Genomic DNA, 16371 nt, shown 5'->3' with positions numbered 1-16371 from the left:
TTCTTGTATCGTAGACATTGCCAAGCACACAATATGTGATGAAACATATTTCTGAAGATGACAAATGGATGATACACATATATGAAATGAAAATCTTATGGAACAGACACATAAAGCATTGATAAATAGCGACTATCAAATGTGAATAAATATGGGCAGTGATAGACATGGCGTAAGTATAGATCAAAGACTGCAATGGTGAGACTTTCTTAATGAGGAAACTATGCAGTAATACAACAAATAACAGATATTGATCACAATCAGTTAATAAGTCTCAACAAAGGGAGACTATTATTTATATAAAATTGATTTTATTCAACAGAGAAGAATGTAGTGATTGTAATCAAAGATGGTCACTTGATTATTCACGTAAGAAAAAGATGTAAGTCTTGTGTACAGATGCCACCAACATGCCTGTGATGGAAGCAGCCATGTAACACATAAGTTTGAAGAACAATATAAATATTAATTGAATGTAATAAAAGACAAGTGATAACCTTAAGATGTGTATAATAAACTGCCACATCATTTAATAAAAGTCAAAGCAATTTATATTTAGCATCCAATTATTAAGACATAACAATGATTAATCATATATGGAGCGCTAATATTAAAAACCACTGCTTCTAAACAGTGTAACACCGGCATGGGGACATTGGGATGCAAGAACAAGCTTTTGGGACTGAAATAAAGGCCTCAATTTGGAGACAGTGGCTGGGCCGGACGAGGGGTGGTGCATACTATACATATAGTATAATATACCAAATTGAAATACTTGCACATAGAAAAATTATAACACGAACTAGAGCCATTGAACATTCAACATAGTAGCATAGTACATACACACTAGTAACATTCAAAAATCAAAATTCAAATAGAAATCCAAAGTATCAGCAAAAAGGATTTTTATTAGTTATATCATAAAGATGACTACAATGAGTAGCATCATGGACAAACGAATCCTAATCAATATCAAAATGAGTACAAAATCATGTCAAAATGACAAAATGTTGTGACGGTAAGCCTCTAATCATCCTCCAAGCCAAGGTCCTCACACTGGACCTATTGGACTCCTCACACTCGAGTTCCACCAAAGGAACACCAAGCAGCCCTACAACTAATTTTGTTGCAATCTCATCCTCATCAATCTAATATGGATCCTCTCGCTCTACATTCCATCATGTTGTTGGGCTTTCTTTGTACAAGTGGTTATGGTGCAGATGGATTTCCTATGCAAGTATGGTACCAAGACAGGGGGAAACAAGTGGTTGCATTGCTCCACTCGAGTGGTGCACTCAAATGGCTTCTACAATGAAGAATGATGGTTGGACATCTATTTTTTCGGCTACCTCCAGTGTCAGCTTTAGCTAAAAAGCTTCTATGAAGGATTTTGGTTCAATGATTTACTTGTGCATTCGTGATTTTTTTCTAGCCAATATACGCATTCAATGGCTACCCTTTGGTGGTTAATTGTTCTACTCTACGCCTTGGGTCTCCTTGCATGGTTTTTTTGTGGACTATTTCAGATAGATAACTCTACAATGGGTAGATAAAAATGCAAATTTAGCACACTAGCTTTCATCTAGGTTTTTGCATTTAATTTTGGGTGTCCATTTCTTTGAAAAAATGATTCTTCCTCGTGCATGTAAATTTTATAAATGTCAATAAAATTTTAAAAACCTCAATTACGTATTACCTACCCAAAATAAACTATGTTATTAATTTATTAACAATAAGATGTAATATAATACACTTATCATAAAAAAATCAAATATGTATCTTTCGAATATATGCATAAAAATTTATGCTCATATATATTAATATAATATATGCAGAAAACTATTGATGAAAATCTCAGCCACGAAAAACCCTAGAGTTCTCGAAAGAGGCCAAAGGATAGAAAATCTTAGTTGTAGATTCGTGAAACGAATCCAATTCGGGCACGTGAATCGGATCCGTGGATTTGGGATCTTTTGTTTCCCCAATTATGATTCATGGAGGATACATATATATATATATATATATATATAGAATCAGATCCGTGGATTTGGGATTTTTTGTTTCCCCAGTTATGATTCATGGAGGATATATATATATATATATATACACACACTTAAAAATAAGAGAAATATATAAAATATATAATAAACATTAGCAGAGTATAAGTTGATAGCCAAGGAGAAATCCAATGGCCGAGCCCATGTTAGTATACTACATTTCTCAACTATTGAAGGTCAACACAGCTCAACTAATAATGAGTTTGAAGATTGTGTTTATGTATACAAGGCATCATTTTTTGTTCAGCACTCAAATAGGGATGTGTGTTTTTTATTCATGCTGAATTCTACCAATGTCAATAGGAAAAATGCAGCAGCAGGACATACCCCTGAAATATTATTTCATTTCCAACTATAGTGAATTCAGTGTAAACCTCTGTTATGCTGACAATGCCATATTTCAGTTAGAGGGATGGCAAAATTGGGTAAAAGTGACCAATAGAATCTCACTGAAACTCAGAGATGAACAGATGAAGCTCTCTTTTAATTTTTGATGGCATGAATACATTTTCCTATCTAATTACAATCAGTCAAGATGTATATGGAAGTAACATGTTTCCCATCAAAGCATGAAGTACAAACTTCAAATGAATTCATAAACAATTCTACTACAATAAAATCCTAAGACTCAAATAATATATGGAAATGATCAATATGATTCTACCCAACAGAAGGCTAATTTGAAACAACAAATTTATCCTCGGGCTGTGGCTTGGATCCATGTGACAGATCCACAGGCAAATTCAAGGATCCTGCCTGGATCCTCACAGATCCAAGCCTGGATCTAGATCCAACCTGTATATGACGAATCCAGTAACTAAGCAGAAAGCTGCTAACAAAAAACAGAAGTCAAAACCACCATTAAAACCAGCAAATACACCAAGGAAGCCAATGAGCAGCTCAAAAGTGATAAAAACAATTTTTACAAACTTGAAATTTGTATGTAATAAGTGATTTTAATTCGTAAAGGCCTACATTTCTCAAAATCCTTGCACAGTTTTAAGCAATTGGTTTTGAGACAAAAGAAGTGAATAAAGGACGTTGATAAAGCATGTGGGTTTCACATGATATGCTTCATTCATTTCTACTGAATTTCCCTTTGACTTTTTAACAATTATTTGCCAAAATTTCATCGAAAATCATAATTGAACATTGTTTCTAAAATCACAATTTGATAGGGGGAATTCAACAACCTAGCAATTTCCAATTTTTCCAATTAATCACAATTTTTTGGCTATTTTTTCTTCTATGATTCTAATCTTAGTATTACTTTGCAACAAAAATTGCATTCACACAATCAATTATTCTTAGAGTAGCCAATTTTTTAATTATTTCTTCTACTTTTCTATAGGTAATGGCCTGAAGCCTCAATTATTTACTATCCTTTGTTTAAATTAATTGTTATTTTGTGTTAAGCTCAAGTAGACTCGAACCCAAGATCTCCCAGATTAGAGGCTCGCATCTTATAGTTGTGTTGTGGGCTCTTGCCTTCATTTTTTAATTATTTCATGCAATATATTTGTAAACAGCATAAATAAGTGTCTTTTGCACTTACGTGCATCAATAGTAATTCTCATGTCCGCATACTATTGGAATTACTATACATCAAGTATTTCATGTTATGCTATCCCAAATATATTATTCATTGAATGACATTGATTACACATGTCTAGTTAACAAATGTTTTATTATTTGTTTGATAGTTTATATTGCTCACCCAAATTGCAAGCTTTATATTGCAGTTTGATTCAAACATGTATGATTGTGGCTTTGTACCAAATTTTAAACAAGACTTAGCCATGGGATTTTGGTTAATTTATTAGCACATTTGATTCAATGTACATAACTTGTTCAATCTTTATTTTTTGAAGTCAAAAAAAATGAAATCTCTTTCCCTGGTGTTGAAAGAGTGCCTTGTACTGTTGTCTTTAGGCAAAACAAAAAAGACACAGATTTACATTTTATTTGGCACAAACATGAAGCACCCAAAATATCACTATAGGGAATGTGATTATTGTCTAGACTTGAGCAAAATAAATTAGCATTTAATTTACAAGAAGCTTCCCCTTCGAATTTGAGGAGCAACTTTATCACATCAATTTCATTTTGACAAAAATGGTGAGAATTAGAATGCTCACCCCTTTTATTCATTGAATTAACAATATATAAGAATTTTAATTCTTCTGGAAGAAATGAACTTTGTCTGAATCAATATAAGCACACGATTACTTAAAAAACAATTTCAATTCATTTGCAACAAACATTGAGAACATGATGTCTCTAATATAGGCACACATAGTTTGAAGATATTAACAAAAAATAGTTTATCTTGGATCATCAGCAAACACCTCTATAACTCTCACCACGCATATTCAATTATACTTATAGGACAAGAGATTGCATTCTGTTTAACCCGTTGACATTTATTTTGTGCACTTGTTTTCCCCGCTATTGTTTGAATGTGAAGAATAAATGTCTTTAAAATTTAGGAACATTACATACAAGATCTGAGTGATTTCTATGCATTAGATATAGAGGAAAACACTTAATCTTAACCATAGCATTATGGAGAGAAAAATAAAAGTATGATATTGCAGGTCGTGTGTGTTGGCAAGTTACTTACAGAGGCAGCAACGCGCCAAGGCTTCAAGGAAAGTAGAAGAGAAACTGGAGCAATAATGAAGAGAATCAATAGCAAGCTCTTGGCAAACTTTTGGAAGTTTTATGAATGGACCATATAGCATTTTCACTGCATCATTTCAAGCTAGCTGTAAGAGAACGTATCTTTACAGAAAAAGGCATCACCTTTCAATTCGCCCAAATTAAGACATGTAATCACTTTAGGATCAATATGGACTTTTGTATAAATATGTTTTTTGATGTAAATCTGTTGTCAAACTTTCTTTACTCATTCAGGAGACCATGATTTTGATAAACATTTCTCTTATGGCTATATATCTAATTCACTTATATTTGGGCACATAACTCCTTTATAATACACATTGAAAAAGAAGGAAAGGAATTACCTTTATTATGTTCCATTGGGAGATGAATACTGAAAAATGGCATAAGCATTGGTTGCAGTTCTGTATACTCTTTGCACAACAAAGAACCTGCAGCTGCCAAGCGTCCAACATGAAGAAGAACCTGTAGAACTAACTGGAACATTGCAAGTAACTTATCATTAATGTGACATAAACTAGTATAAATTGAAAAATAAAATAAAGCATAAGATACACCGACAAGGATTTTCAAACCTCAAAGGAGGATATATCAATTCAAGTCAAAAATTTGGATAATACAAGAAGGAAAAAAATCATCTTTTGTATGAAATCCTAGAATTAGCATCTCTACAGGTAATCCCACAATACTGTCTCACATTTTGCATAAATTAATCTTTGATATCAGCATTTGTATCCAAGTTTTCACTTTCTATTGCTATACAGAATAAAACATTTAAAATTTAATGATAATGTGAGCTAATGATATTTTTCAATTTGATCTCATCCGAAATACATTTCATAAAGTGAGATATTGTCAATTTCATAACATTTTTTAATAATGTGTCTTCCATAACACGATTTTCCATGTTTGGAACTCTATGTCATCAAATTTTTCAATCAATCGTGTCATTTTTCATAAAATATGTTCTTTGACTTGATTGAAGAGAGCTATTAAATATTAATCAAGTAGCCTCTATAAATTAAAGCCTCTTTTAGATTTTGATGGACTACTTTTGGTGACACAATAAATAATGACTCAGAAAACTAACCTTTATTCTAAATGAATTTAATACTGTTAAGTTTTCTAATCCAAAATACAAGATAACAGCAGAAAATAAACTCAAAATATCAAAAAATAGAGGCAAAAAACTTTATCCTGGAAAAACCCTCCTACTCAAGGAAAAACACCAGCCATACCCAAAGAGGATCTTTAATTGTATGCTTGAAATAAGTAAAGTATTCTTGTGCTTATGATTGATGACTCTCAACAGTCAATCAAGCAGCATGCATTTTATTTTATCAGAACTCTCATAGTTAATGATAAAAGACAAACAAATATCACCAAAATGATTCACAAAACCAGTCATTATAATATCAGAATAAATATATATCTTGGCACTATGACCCTTAGTGTAATAACGACTCAACCCTTCATACTCAGTGTTGGCAAGTTGGCTGAGGTAAGTAGTGGGATGTTGTCATTAATGGCAACACCATTATTGTTAAGGTCATTTATGATGAAGATATAGTTTGGATATCTTAGTGTAAAGAAATTGACTAAGTATAACAAGGGAAAGTAGGTAACAGTCATACAAATTACATCAGTGAGCTTCACTGGAAGCAGATAAGATAATAATATTAATGTCCAACAAAAGATCGCCAAAAGGTTTATGGGACAGGAAGATTACAGCAAAAGAGCTGACAACAACAGGAGCACCAATCGGTGTCCGAGAAAAGTGAACAACAAAACAAGGAGGAGAAAAGAAACAAAGAGAGGCGAACACAAGGACTAGGAGTCTTTTCTAGGCAAAAAGAAATTAGTCACAGAAGGAGACGACTACGGATGGATAGAACCTTTGATCTGTCTCTGTGATCTCGTATAAGAGTGTTGCTGGCACAAGTAGCCAGTTCGGGGTCTAACAAATTTGGAATGACCAAAAGAACTAATAGTGCTAGACGACCTTTTCACACCGCGCAAAGGAGATAAGGGTGTGAAAAAGGCAGTAATGAGCTGAGTAGATGAATGCCCGTGAGGAAGTAGTGACTATAAAGTACTATCACGGAGCAGGGTGGCCTCTTGAAGATAGAGTGCAAGACACCGCTAATCACAGTATCTAAAGAAAGCTGAAAGAGAAAAACAATCCCGGAACAAATAGTAAAATCTTCCTCTGATCTCATAATAGATAGGGCAACGGAAAATAAAGTGACTCTTTGTCTCGACCTCATCTAAAGTACATAACTTACAAATATGCTCACCACTATCAATATGATGGTCAATCTAAGCCCAAAGATGGTGAGAACGAACTCTGAAGGACCCTAGGCAAATATGCAGGGCATGAGACCACTGTCAAGAAAGGTAACTAGGACAAACAATAATCCCATCACAGATCTCCAAAAAGTGCTCCGCATAGAAGGTCATCCTCGAACGCAAGCCACCAAGCAAGTTAGTCAGGTAGTGATAATCAACTATCTGTAAATATCTAGTCTAACATGCTCATTCAACTCCTGTCGTGAGGGGAGGAAATGAGCAGGGGCATTCAACAAGAACAGGTAAGGAAAGAGGCAGTCAATATCAATCCCAATCAATCTCAGCAGAGAAGAAGCCTGTGCATACCAACAACAAGCTTGAGAACACGTATCAGAGCTCGTAATAAAAACAAAAGAGCAATACGCCAAGTAAGAGTATCGATCGTGTTCACCAACTAAATCTACAAAACCACACAGACAATGAAGGAACCAAACCAGATCAAATATGGCCACCAAACTGAAGGAATGTGCACCGAACTCAGCAAGAATGATACTATGAGGAATGAACCTGTGACATCTGATGATGCACCATAAGAGGAAAGTCTGAACCCTTTCAACCGATGCCCAATCAAAACCAAGGACAGACGGGCCCCATACCATAGAGCCATAAAGAACTGTCGGTCAAACAAGAGATTCCAAGAGGGATAACTTGGAGGAGGTGTCCTGAAAGTGCTGTCTAAAACATTGTTTCTCAAGCAGAGCAGGAGAACCCATAGCCTTATTAACTCTGGACTGAATCGTCGGTCTCATAGTAAACTGAGGTCCAGAAAACTTCACACCTAGATATGTGTAAGAGGAAGAGATCTCAAACTTATGACCTAGAAAAAAGAAGTGAAGATGAGATGTCTTTATGAAATTAAAGATCATAACCCGAGTCTTACCCAAGTTAACCACAAGCTATCGTTGATCACAAAAGAAAGCCAAACTATCAAGCAGCCTCTATAAACTCTCTGAAAAAGAAGCAAGAAGAACCACATCATCCACGAAAAGAAGAATGGAGATCAAAACCTGATGTAAGTAACACCCATTACCTGGGAGCGAAGACTTTGAAAGGAAGTCCTCAAGATCATCAATATATAAACCGAACAAAAGTAGGGGAGAGAGGACAACCCTGTTTGATCCCAATGTTGCTATGGATCAAATCTGAGAAACCCTCAGGGGTCATGAATCTACCCACCACAGTCTCATATAATCTCATAATAGCAATCAATAGCATCTCAGAAATCCCAATCTCCCGAAGTCTCTCCAAAAGAGCCATCCTAGGAACAAAATCAAAAGCCTTGCGAAAATCCACAAAGCAGCAGTAAACCTTCGTCGATCTGTGTCTAGCCTCCTCAATAATAGCACGCAAAGTGAAAATATGGTCCATAGTCTGATAGTCGGCCCGGAAACCAGCCTGCCCTCTAGCTCTACAACCTTTCCTGTCAAGCTCACTAGATAACATAGCATTAAGAGTTGTCATATAAAGTTTGGCAAACGCGTGCCGAATCATAATGGTTCTGCAATTCCCAGGATCAGACACAAGACCGGTCTTGTAGATAGGGTAAATCAAATGCTTGGACCAAAAAGTCGAGAACCCAATACAAATCACTCTATTCAATAGCATAGAGAGATAGGGGCCCAAGACCGAGGCACCAAACTTGAAGAATTCAGCCTGCAACCCCTCCTAATCTGTAGCTGTGCTACATCTCATGGATCTGATGGCCTCATAAATTTAAGAAGGGGTGAACAAGTGATGGAAAGGAGGCGAAACGGGGTGAATATAAGGCTACCCACGGATATCATAAAGAATCGTGGTGTGAGAGGTAAGGGAGCAAAAGTCAAGGGTGGAGGATGAAGGGGAACAATAGGGAAAAAGGGTGCGCCAAAAAAGTTGGGGGTTGCAGATCAACATGGAGCAAATGCATTTGTACTAGGAAACGGTAAAGGATCGTTTCTTATGGCGAAGAAAATGAAGGTGACACAAGCGAAGGTGAGTAAAGTCAGGGGAGTGGGCCTTGAAAGCAAAACGCACTAAGCGATGAAAAGCTTTGTAGTCTACATCAAACCATTGGTTCATAGGACATGTATTATGACATTTACTATGGGGGGGAAGTGAACGGCAGTGAGGTATGGAAAGGATCATAGACTTCCAAATAGTCGTCACAAGCAAGTCAAATATGGAGGAGGTCTCACAAGAGTTAGTAAAACATGCAGGATTGAGGAGTCTCGAAAGATGAGAAGAAAAGAGCTCACTATCACCGTTGAGAATGCAAAAGTGAATGTTGGAACGAGCAATGGCGAGAGAGAGATGTGGTGACTGATGGGGAGGCAAAGCAAGAGGAGAGATGCGAGTACGAATACTAAGGAGAGCATGGTCCGCAAGAGGAAGGCATAAGATGGTGAAGTTGTTGATGAAGGGGATGGAGGAGGGAGAGGTGAGGGCATAATTAACAACACTAGCACCACCACAATGAGGCTAGCAAGTGAAGATTTGAGATCCAGGAAAGCAAAAAAGACCATTTAAGATCACAAGACCAGAGGACTCACAAAGCTGCAGAAGATGGCGACCATAACCGAAAATCGGTCCAAGAGCATCAGCAAAAATACGCTAAAGTCCCAAAGTAGTCGGATCAATCTCAATGGAGCAGTTCGTATCAAAGCTGCGGTCATAGAGCGGAGTTTGGAGTTGCTTGGTCCTCGCATTGAAATCATCGAGAATAATGATGTCTCCTAAAGCAACAAATTGAGAGACTCTCGCTAAGGTCAACAAAAGGATCACCATCCTCAGTACCATGATGGCAAGAAGCTAGTGGGAAATAACAAATAGCAATAAAGAAATCTCTCTGACAATGACGCTAACGATCAATGCGGACCCACAAAAATCTGGCAAATGTATCAGAGTGGACAATAGAAGTACGGCTGAAAATATCATCTCTAATCAAGCAAGCCACGCCACCAGATCCACGTAGCCCACCAAAAGCACGAACCTCCTCTCTAAAAACAGATAACCACTAATAACCTGTAAACCTCGGAAGAGGACACACAAGACTCTCGTGAGTCTTGGTAATGACAAGTATATCCGTGGACCACACTGTAAATCGACCAATCATCCAAGAGGGCTTTGAAATTTCCTACAGACATACCATCACAGATGTGCAGAATGATCCTTTGGAACGTGGTTGGTGCATTGTATAGCCCAAAGGGCATCCAGTTATAGGCATATACCCCATCCTCAACCACGAATGTAGTTTTTAGCTTATCTTCCTCTGCAATGCTAATCTAAGAATATGTCCATGAAGGAATATATCTCATGATCGTACCTCCTCCAAAATGTTGTTTACCATACTGGTTAAAAAAATGAACACATACAGATAATAGATAAGAACAGCAGAACTCCTTGTATTATTCGTATGCCCAAGACATTACATTATGCTTCTGATGATAAAATGATTTACAATGATCCCGAAGGCTGAATATATACTTTCCAAAGAACCTTCCCGAAGGGGTCTGTCAGCTACATAATAAGAACCTTCCCGAAGGGACCCGTCGGCTATATAACAATAACCTTCCCGAAGGGACCCATCGACTACACAATATTTACCTACGACAAATGCTATCAATAAAAGGGATGGGGAATGGATCCTTTATTGTCATCGCATTCAAACATCTAAGTCCACAGATATCTGAATTTGGTTGCCATCTTTCTTTAATGATATGATTATAGGGGATACCTATTCACTTGTTTGTACTTTGAATATTATCCCTGCTTCCAACATCTTTATGATTTCTTCCTCGACCCTGGCTGCATAGATCTTATTCATTTTGTACGATTGTTTACGCACTAGTCTTGCTCTAGGTACCAATGGAATCCGATGGACACATAGCTCTAGACACTCCTTTCAAGTCCCTATACATCTAGGCAAAGATGTCCTTATACTCTAGAAAGATTTTAAAAGTTGTCACCTTTAACACTAGGTCCCAATCATCCCCTATCAAAATCCCTTTGGGTTGATCCTCTCCACCAAGGTTTAAAGTCTAGATCTTGGCCTTCTTGTATTCCACCTCTTTCTCAAAGATGTGTGATGGTATCCTGCTAAGGGTTGTCGCACCTTCTCTGTACTCCGTATACCCCTCCAGGTATCTTTCCTTCAACTTCAATTCTTGGATTTGCAACATATTACATTCTGCCTAGAAAACTTCATAATCTCCCCTTTGTCTGTGCAATAATACATTAAGGGAACTCGTTTCGTCTTCTGAGCATTCCCCCAACCTAAGCACTCCTTCCTCGTCTAATTCCATCCCTTCATGGTCTTCTCCCTCTGAATTTGATGCCATGTCCTGGCTTACTAACTGGTTCTTTAGGTCTACGATGTATGTTCTGCCTTCTGACTCAATGGATAGAGTATTATGTTTCCAATTATGGGAGGCTTTTGCTGTAACCATTCATCCTCTTCCGAATAAAGCATCGTACCCTTTTTTCTCTAAAGTAAGAACCACAAAATCAAGAAAAATTTGATGTGTACTAATTATGAACTTTTGTCCCATCAGAGTCCCTATCAGCTTGATTATGTGTTGGTCCGCTCCCACCAATTGAAATGTAGGTGGCCAAAGTGTGGGTTTCCCTATTGCCTTCCACATTTCTTCAGATAAGACATTTACGCCAGAACCTCCATCAACAATAGTATTCAAGAGTTTGTACCCTACTATCTCCATTTCTACTACTACTGGTGTTCTCCCTGTTCCTATAGTTAATAGGGTATTGTTTTCTGGTCGTACCTGTGCTTCTCCTTCCTTCCCGTCTTTAGAGGGCATGCCTCCCAGGCTTGCCCCTTGTTTTAATGCTACCTGTAGCTAAGGTAATGTTTCCAATAAATCAGCAATTTTCACTAAGATGGTGGTCTCTAGTACTTGCCTCACAATATTCAGTACACCCTTAAAACAATTTATCTAGCCCTGCCTTCCCTTCCTCTCCCATCTTATCTGGAATATCTTTCTTTTCTTCTTGAAATTGTTCCTTCTCCGTAGTAGCATCTGAGTAGGTCAATTTCCTGGCTTGCATCCTTGTGATGGCAAGGATTTCACTTTTCGATTCTTCAATGTCTAGCATATCCACCCCCTTTTGTCTAGGGCAATTTCCATCTGCATGATTGCCTGGTCTTCACCATTTACACAGCATACCTCCATTTTGTCATCCTCCATTCAGACATTCTCATGCAAAATGCCCCCATTCATTGCACCTCCTACATTGGATCATAGGTCTCCCCATAGAATCATACTGGATTGCTCACCAAGGTGTTGTTATTGTTGTTGTTAATATTATTATTGGTCCCTCTTCTATTGTTTCTATATCCTCCTAGTGAAGCTTATGTATTTGTGTTCTTTGGAGGGGTGGAGGGTGGTGTAGATTGCACCCCTTATGTGAAGAATACTTGAGTGCTCATTTTGATATTGTAGGGGCATTCTTTAATTGTGTGTCTCAACACTTGGCAAATCTCGCAAAATGCTTTCATTGGACATGCCCCTTTTGTATGGTCATCTTTTTCCAAGTCGGTACATCATAGCTCCCTCCCTTTTTTCTCTTCCTTACTCCTCAATACCTCCTTCATTAATCGTCTCAAGTCTTTTTAAGGCTTTGGATGGTTTTGGATTCGTCTTCACTTTCTTCTGAACTTTCACTCGTTCTTCCATGCCTTCTTGCCTTGGAGGTTTTGCTCTCACTTTTTATGTCCATTATGTGAGTGCACGCATCCACGAAGGTTGATAGTGGGACTATTTTCATCTTCTTTCAAAGGGGCGGTGTCAGTCCTTCAATGAACCACCTTTTCTTTAGTCATCGGCAGGCTTGCTGTCAAGTTTTCCTATCAGCTCTTTTAGCCTTCTACTATAGGCTTTGACGGATTCACTCTTTTCTTGCCTTGTGTTATAAATCTTCATCACTATTTCAGTCCCTCATGAGTCTAAATTCTTCCTCAAAGGCTATGCAGATATTATTCCATGTGTTCTTCTTTCTTGCCTCCAAATCTATATACCAGTCAATGATTATACCTCTTAGTGTTGCAAGGAAAGCTTTTAGCCACTCCTCTACAGTATTCTCTCTATTAGCTTTCCATACGGTTATGCATGTTTTATAGTGGAGCATCGGGGCCTCCAAACCATCCCCTATAAATCTAGGCAATTTTTGTTGGCCTTTTTTCCTCTTGGTGGTATACCCCCTCCTAGTGGTTTGCTTCCAAGTACGCTTCTTTTTACGGGAATACTCCCTCCTAACGGAATACTCCTCAATGGTGTCCTTCCTCTAGATGGAACACTCCCTCCTAATGGAACACTTTCTACTGACTAGAAGTTTTCTCTCGAAGAAATTAGTTCTTGAATACTCGACCCGCAAGTATCTTCTTCTCCAGGGTTTTCCTCCTATCGAAGTTCTCTTTGTGCAGGGGTCTCTGGGTTTCTCCACCCTAACTTCCTTCCTAGTGTCTCTGAGATAGCCAAATTGGCTATTCCTTTGATTGTATGCTCAATCAACCCTTCCTGGATTCTAGTAGGATCCCCCTGTCCTCCCCTTAAGTAGCAACATCTCTCCTCTTGCTGTTGGAGATGTAGTGTCCTCAAGGCAACTTCCTCCTCGGTTTCTTCCTTTGATACCTACCTCGGATATTTGTTTGGAATTAGGGGCATGAATTGGTTTAGTGTTTGTTTCCCTTAGGATTATCACGTTCCTCCAAGCTATGTTCCCTTGTCCTCCTCTAAGCAAATTGTTGGAGTACTTGTTGCCTCCTTCGTTCCCTTTCTATTTCGACTCTTTCTTCCTCAAAATGTAACAAGTTGCGTGCCAATAAGCAAGGAATCTGTAGATTGTACACCGCTGGTGGGACTAAAAGTTTGTCGCATACTGTACCTTCAGGAGCTGTTCTCTCACGGGCTTCCCTTGGTACATACTGATCGACTGCAACTTCCCAGGCCGTCACTAGATTGTGTCAACTAATCTTCTTTGGTTATTTCCTCCTCTTCTCCATCACTATTTGTTACTTGTATACAAGGTAGGAAAGGTTTTCCCATTACTCCATCCTGTCTTCCCAATGACCTCATGGTTCGGACTTAGGCAATGGCACCAAAATGTAGAATGGAAATACTACTCAAGTTCACAGAATAATACAAATATGTATACAAAGCAAAACATAGAATGTAACTTATTACCACAATACCAAGTTGGTGAGGAAATGATTTACTTTATTCATACCAAAACATCATAAGTACATTGACAATATTCCAAGTGCTTATAAAAGTGTCGGTTGGTTGGGAATGCCAACCGACGCATTCCCTAACCTCTTAACTACCCAACTCACTCAAGCTTTAACAAGCACTAAATAACATATTACTTTATTCCCTACTACAGCAGGTTCTTGGTTTAAGTTTGTAGACCTCCAATTGTACATGCAAACCCTATTGTAGCTTGCAACCCTTAAAATCTAAATTGTAGACCCTAGAGGAATGATGTGCAAACTTCCACAAGCAACGTCTCAACCTTGGCAATCATTGTAGACATCTATGGTAGAAAAAACGTGTCTCCCAAATGAAGATGGTATCAATAAATGTCCAGATTGAACCCCTCTAATGCAGTTGCAAGCTTTCAATAAATTCTCTGCACAAACCCACACAATAATCTCCAACAATATGAATCTCCTTAAATACAGTAAATGACAATAGGAGAAGTGGTAAATTGTTTACCTTGGCACAATTTCCAAGATTAATCCTCAGAGAATAATTCTAATATCCCCATTTTTAGCAAGTTCCTGCAGTTGGCCAGGTCAGTTCACCATCGTGACCCTCGTGAGTTGGCAGTGGGATTTGAGGGTCTAAGTTGTGTGGTTATAGGCTTTCCAACAACCTATGGTGTGTTTGGCTCTATTTGAGAGACTTGCTATTTATAGTAAGTTAATCTGTATGGCTGAAGATTGAGGATGATGAGGATCACATGGCTAGCAGCATGCTATTTTGCACCAAAAAGCTCTAAATTCTACAAAAAGAGACATCTAGACAACGAAGATCCATTTGTAGCTTTAAAGAAATATGTGCTTTCCTCTAATCAAACTGGTAACACAATCTTTCTAGGAGATTTTAATGCTAGGGCAGCAAGTAACCACGCTATTCAGCTAGGCAACAATCTAATCCCTTGTGGCTAAAAGAAGATGACAATATCAGCAAATGAACTTCATAGGATGAAAAAGGTGGTGTGTCTCACTTTGGGGCTGAACTCTTAGGGCTATGCAGCCTCTACAGGCTAGTTGTGTTTAATAGTATGAAGATGTGGCCTAAATCAAAGAAATTTACTTGCGAAACGCATAACGGACAAAGTGTGCTAGACTATCTAATATACTCACAATCAATCATCACCAAAGTAGTTGATTCCAGAATTAAACAATGTCCCATAGAACTAAATTCAGACCATATGCCTCTCTGTATTAAATACAATATTAAGGTCAAAAGACTAAAAAGTCATCAAGTTCTAGATGAAAGTACAAAAGGACATAAAGAGGGCAAAATTCTTATAAACAACAATAATAAAAAGATATTTTGCAGCGCTCTTGAACAACAGCTCCAAATGCATCATGACACCACGAAAATCAAGGAAAATAGTGATCAGAAAAGTCACATCAGCAGCAGTTTTCTAGTCCCACTAATTAAGGAAGCAATAAAGGGTTGCAAGAGAATAAGGATACAGAAGAGCATCTCAAACACCTTTCCAGCTAATCCATGGTATGATGAAGAATGCAAGGCGGAAAAAAGGAAATTTAAAGGGAACAAGGAAAGCAAAACAATCATAAGAAAGTACAAGCAGCTGATCAAATACAAAAAAGAAGAATATGTGATTAATCGAAGGAAGGAGCTAATCATCTTAGGAAAGCAAAATCCTAAAGATTTTTGGAGGAAGTTACAAGAAGCTAGGAAATAGGTTGAAAATAAAATTACGGATTCTCAATACTTAGTATGCAAAGACTCCTTATGAGAGACCGGAGGATGAAGTTTCACTTCCCACAACCAACAATTCAGATAAACTTTTTTCTAAGGAAGACATTACTCTAGGAATAAAGAGATTAGCAAGTGGAAAAGCCCAAGATATTGATGGGTTGCAGGCTGAATTTCTAAGGTGGGGGACAGATTTGTTGACTCCACACATCAGGAACATTTTCAACATAGCCATGCAAGGCTGCTTCCCATGGAGTGGACTACCAGTGTAGTTATCCCTCTCCATAAGAGCAGGGATGTCAACGACCCTTCCAACTACCGCACCATCATGGTAAACC

At 37.8% G+C, this 16371-nt stretch overlaps 1 protein-coding gene across 3 annotated transcripts in view; it reads right to left on the bottom strand.

Annotated features, from left to right (window-relative positions):
* LOC149564648 (ARM repeat superfamily protein) overlaps positions 1 to 16371 on the bottom strand; it is a 311869-nt gene that overhangs the window by 118999 nt on the left and 176499 nt on the right. For all 3 annotated transcript variants that reach the window (XM_089818208.1, XM_089818211.1, XM_089818209.1), the window contains 2 exons: positions 5084 to 5216; positions 4681 to 4806 (listed from right to left, as the gene is read on the bottom strand). In XM_089818208.1, coding sequence (XP_089674334.1) covers positions 4681 to 4806; positions 5084 to 5216 — 259 coding nt within the window. The remainder of the gene's footprint in view (positions 1 to 4680; positions 4807 to 5083; positions 5217 to 16371) is intronic.

This window comes from Cupressus sempervirens, chromosome 3 (genome assembly GCF_028749045.1).
Source record: "Cupressus sempervirens isolate cs-2001-9-10 chromosome 3, ASM2874904v1, whole genome shotgun sequence".
NCBI classification, from domain to species: Eukaryota; Viridiplantae; Streptophyta; class Pinopsida; order Cupressales; family Cupressaceae; genus Cupressus; species Cupressus sempervirens.
This window is presented reverse-complemented; position numbering and strand designations above follow the sequence as displayed.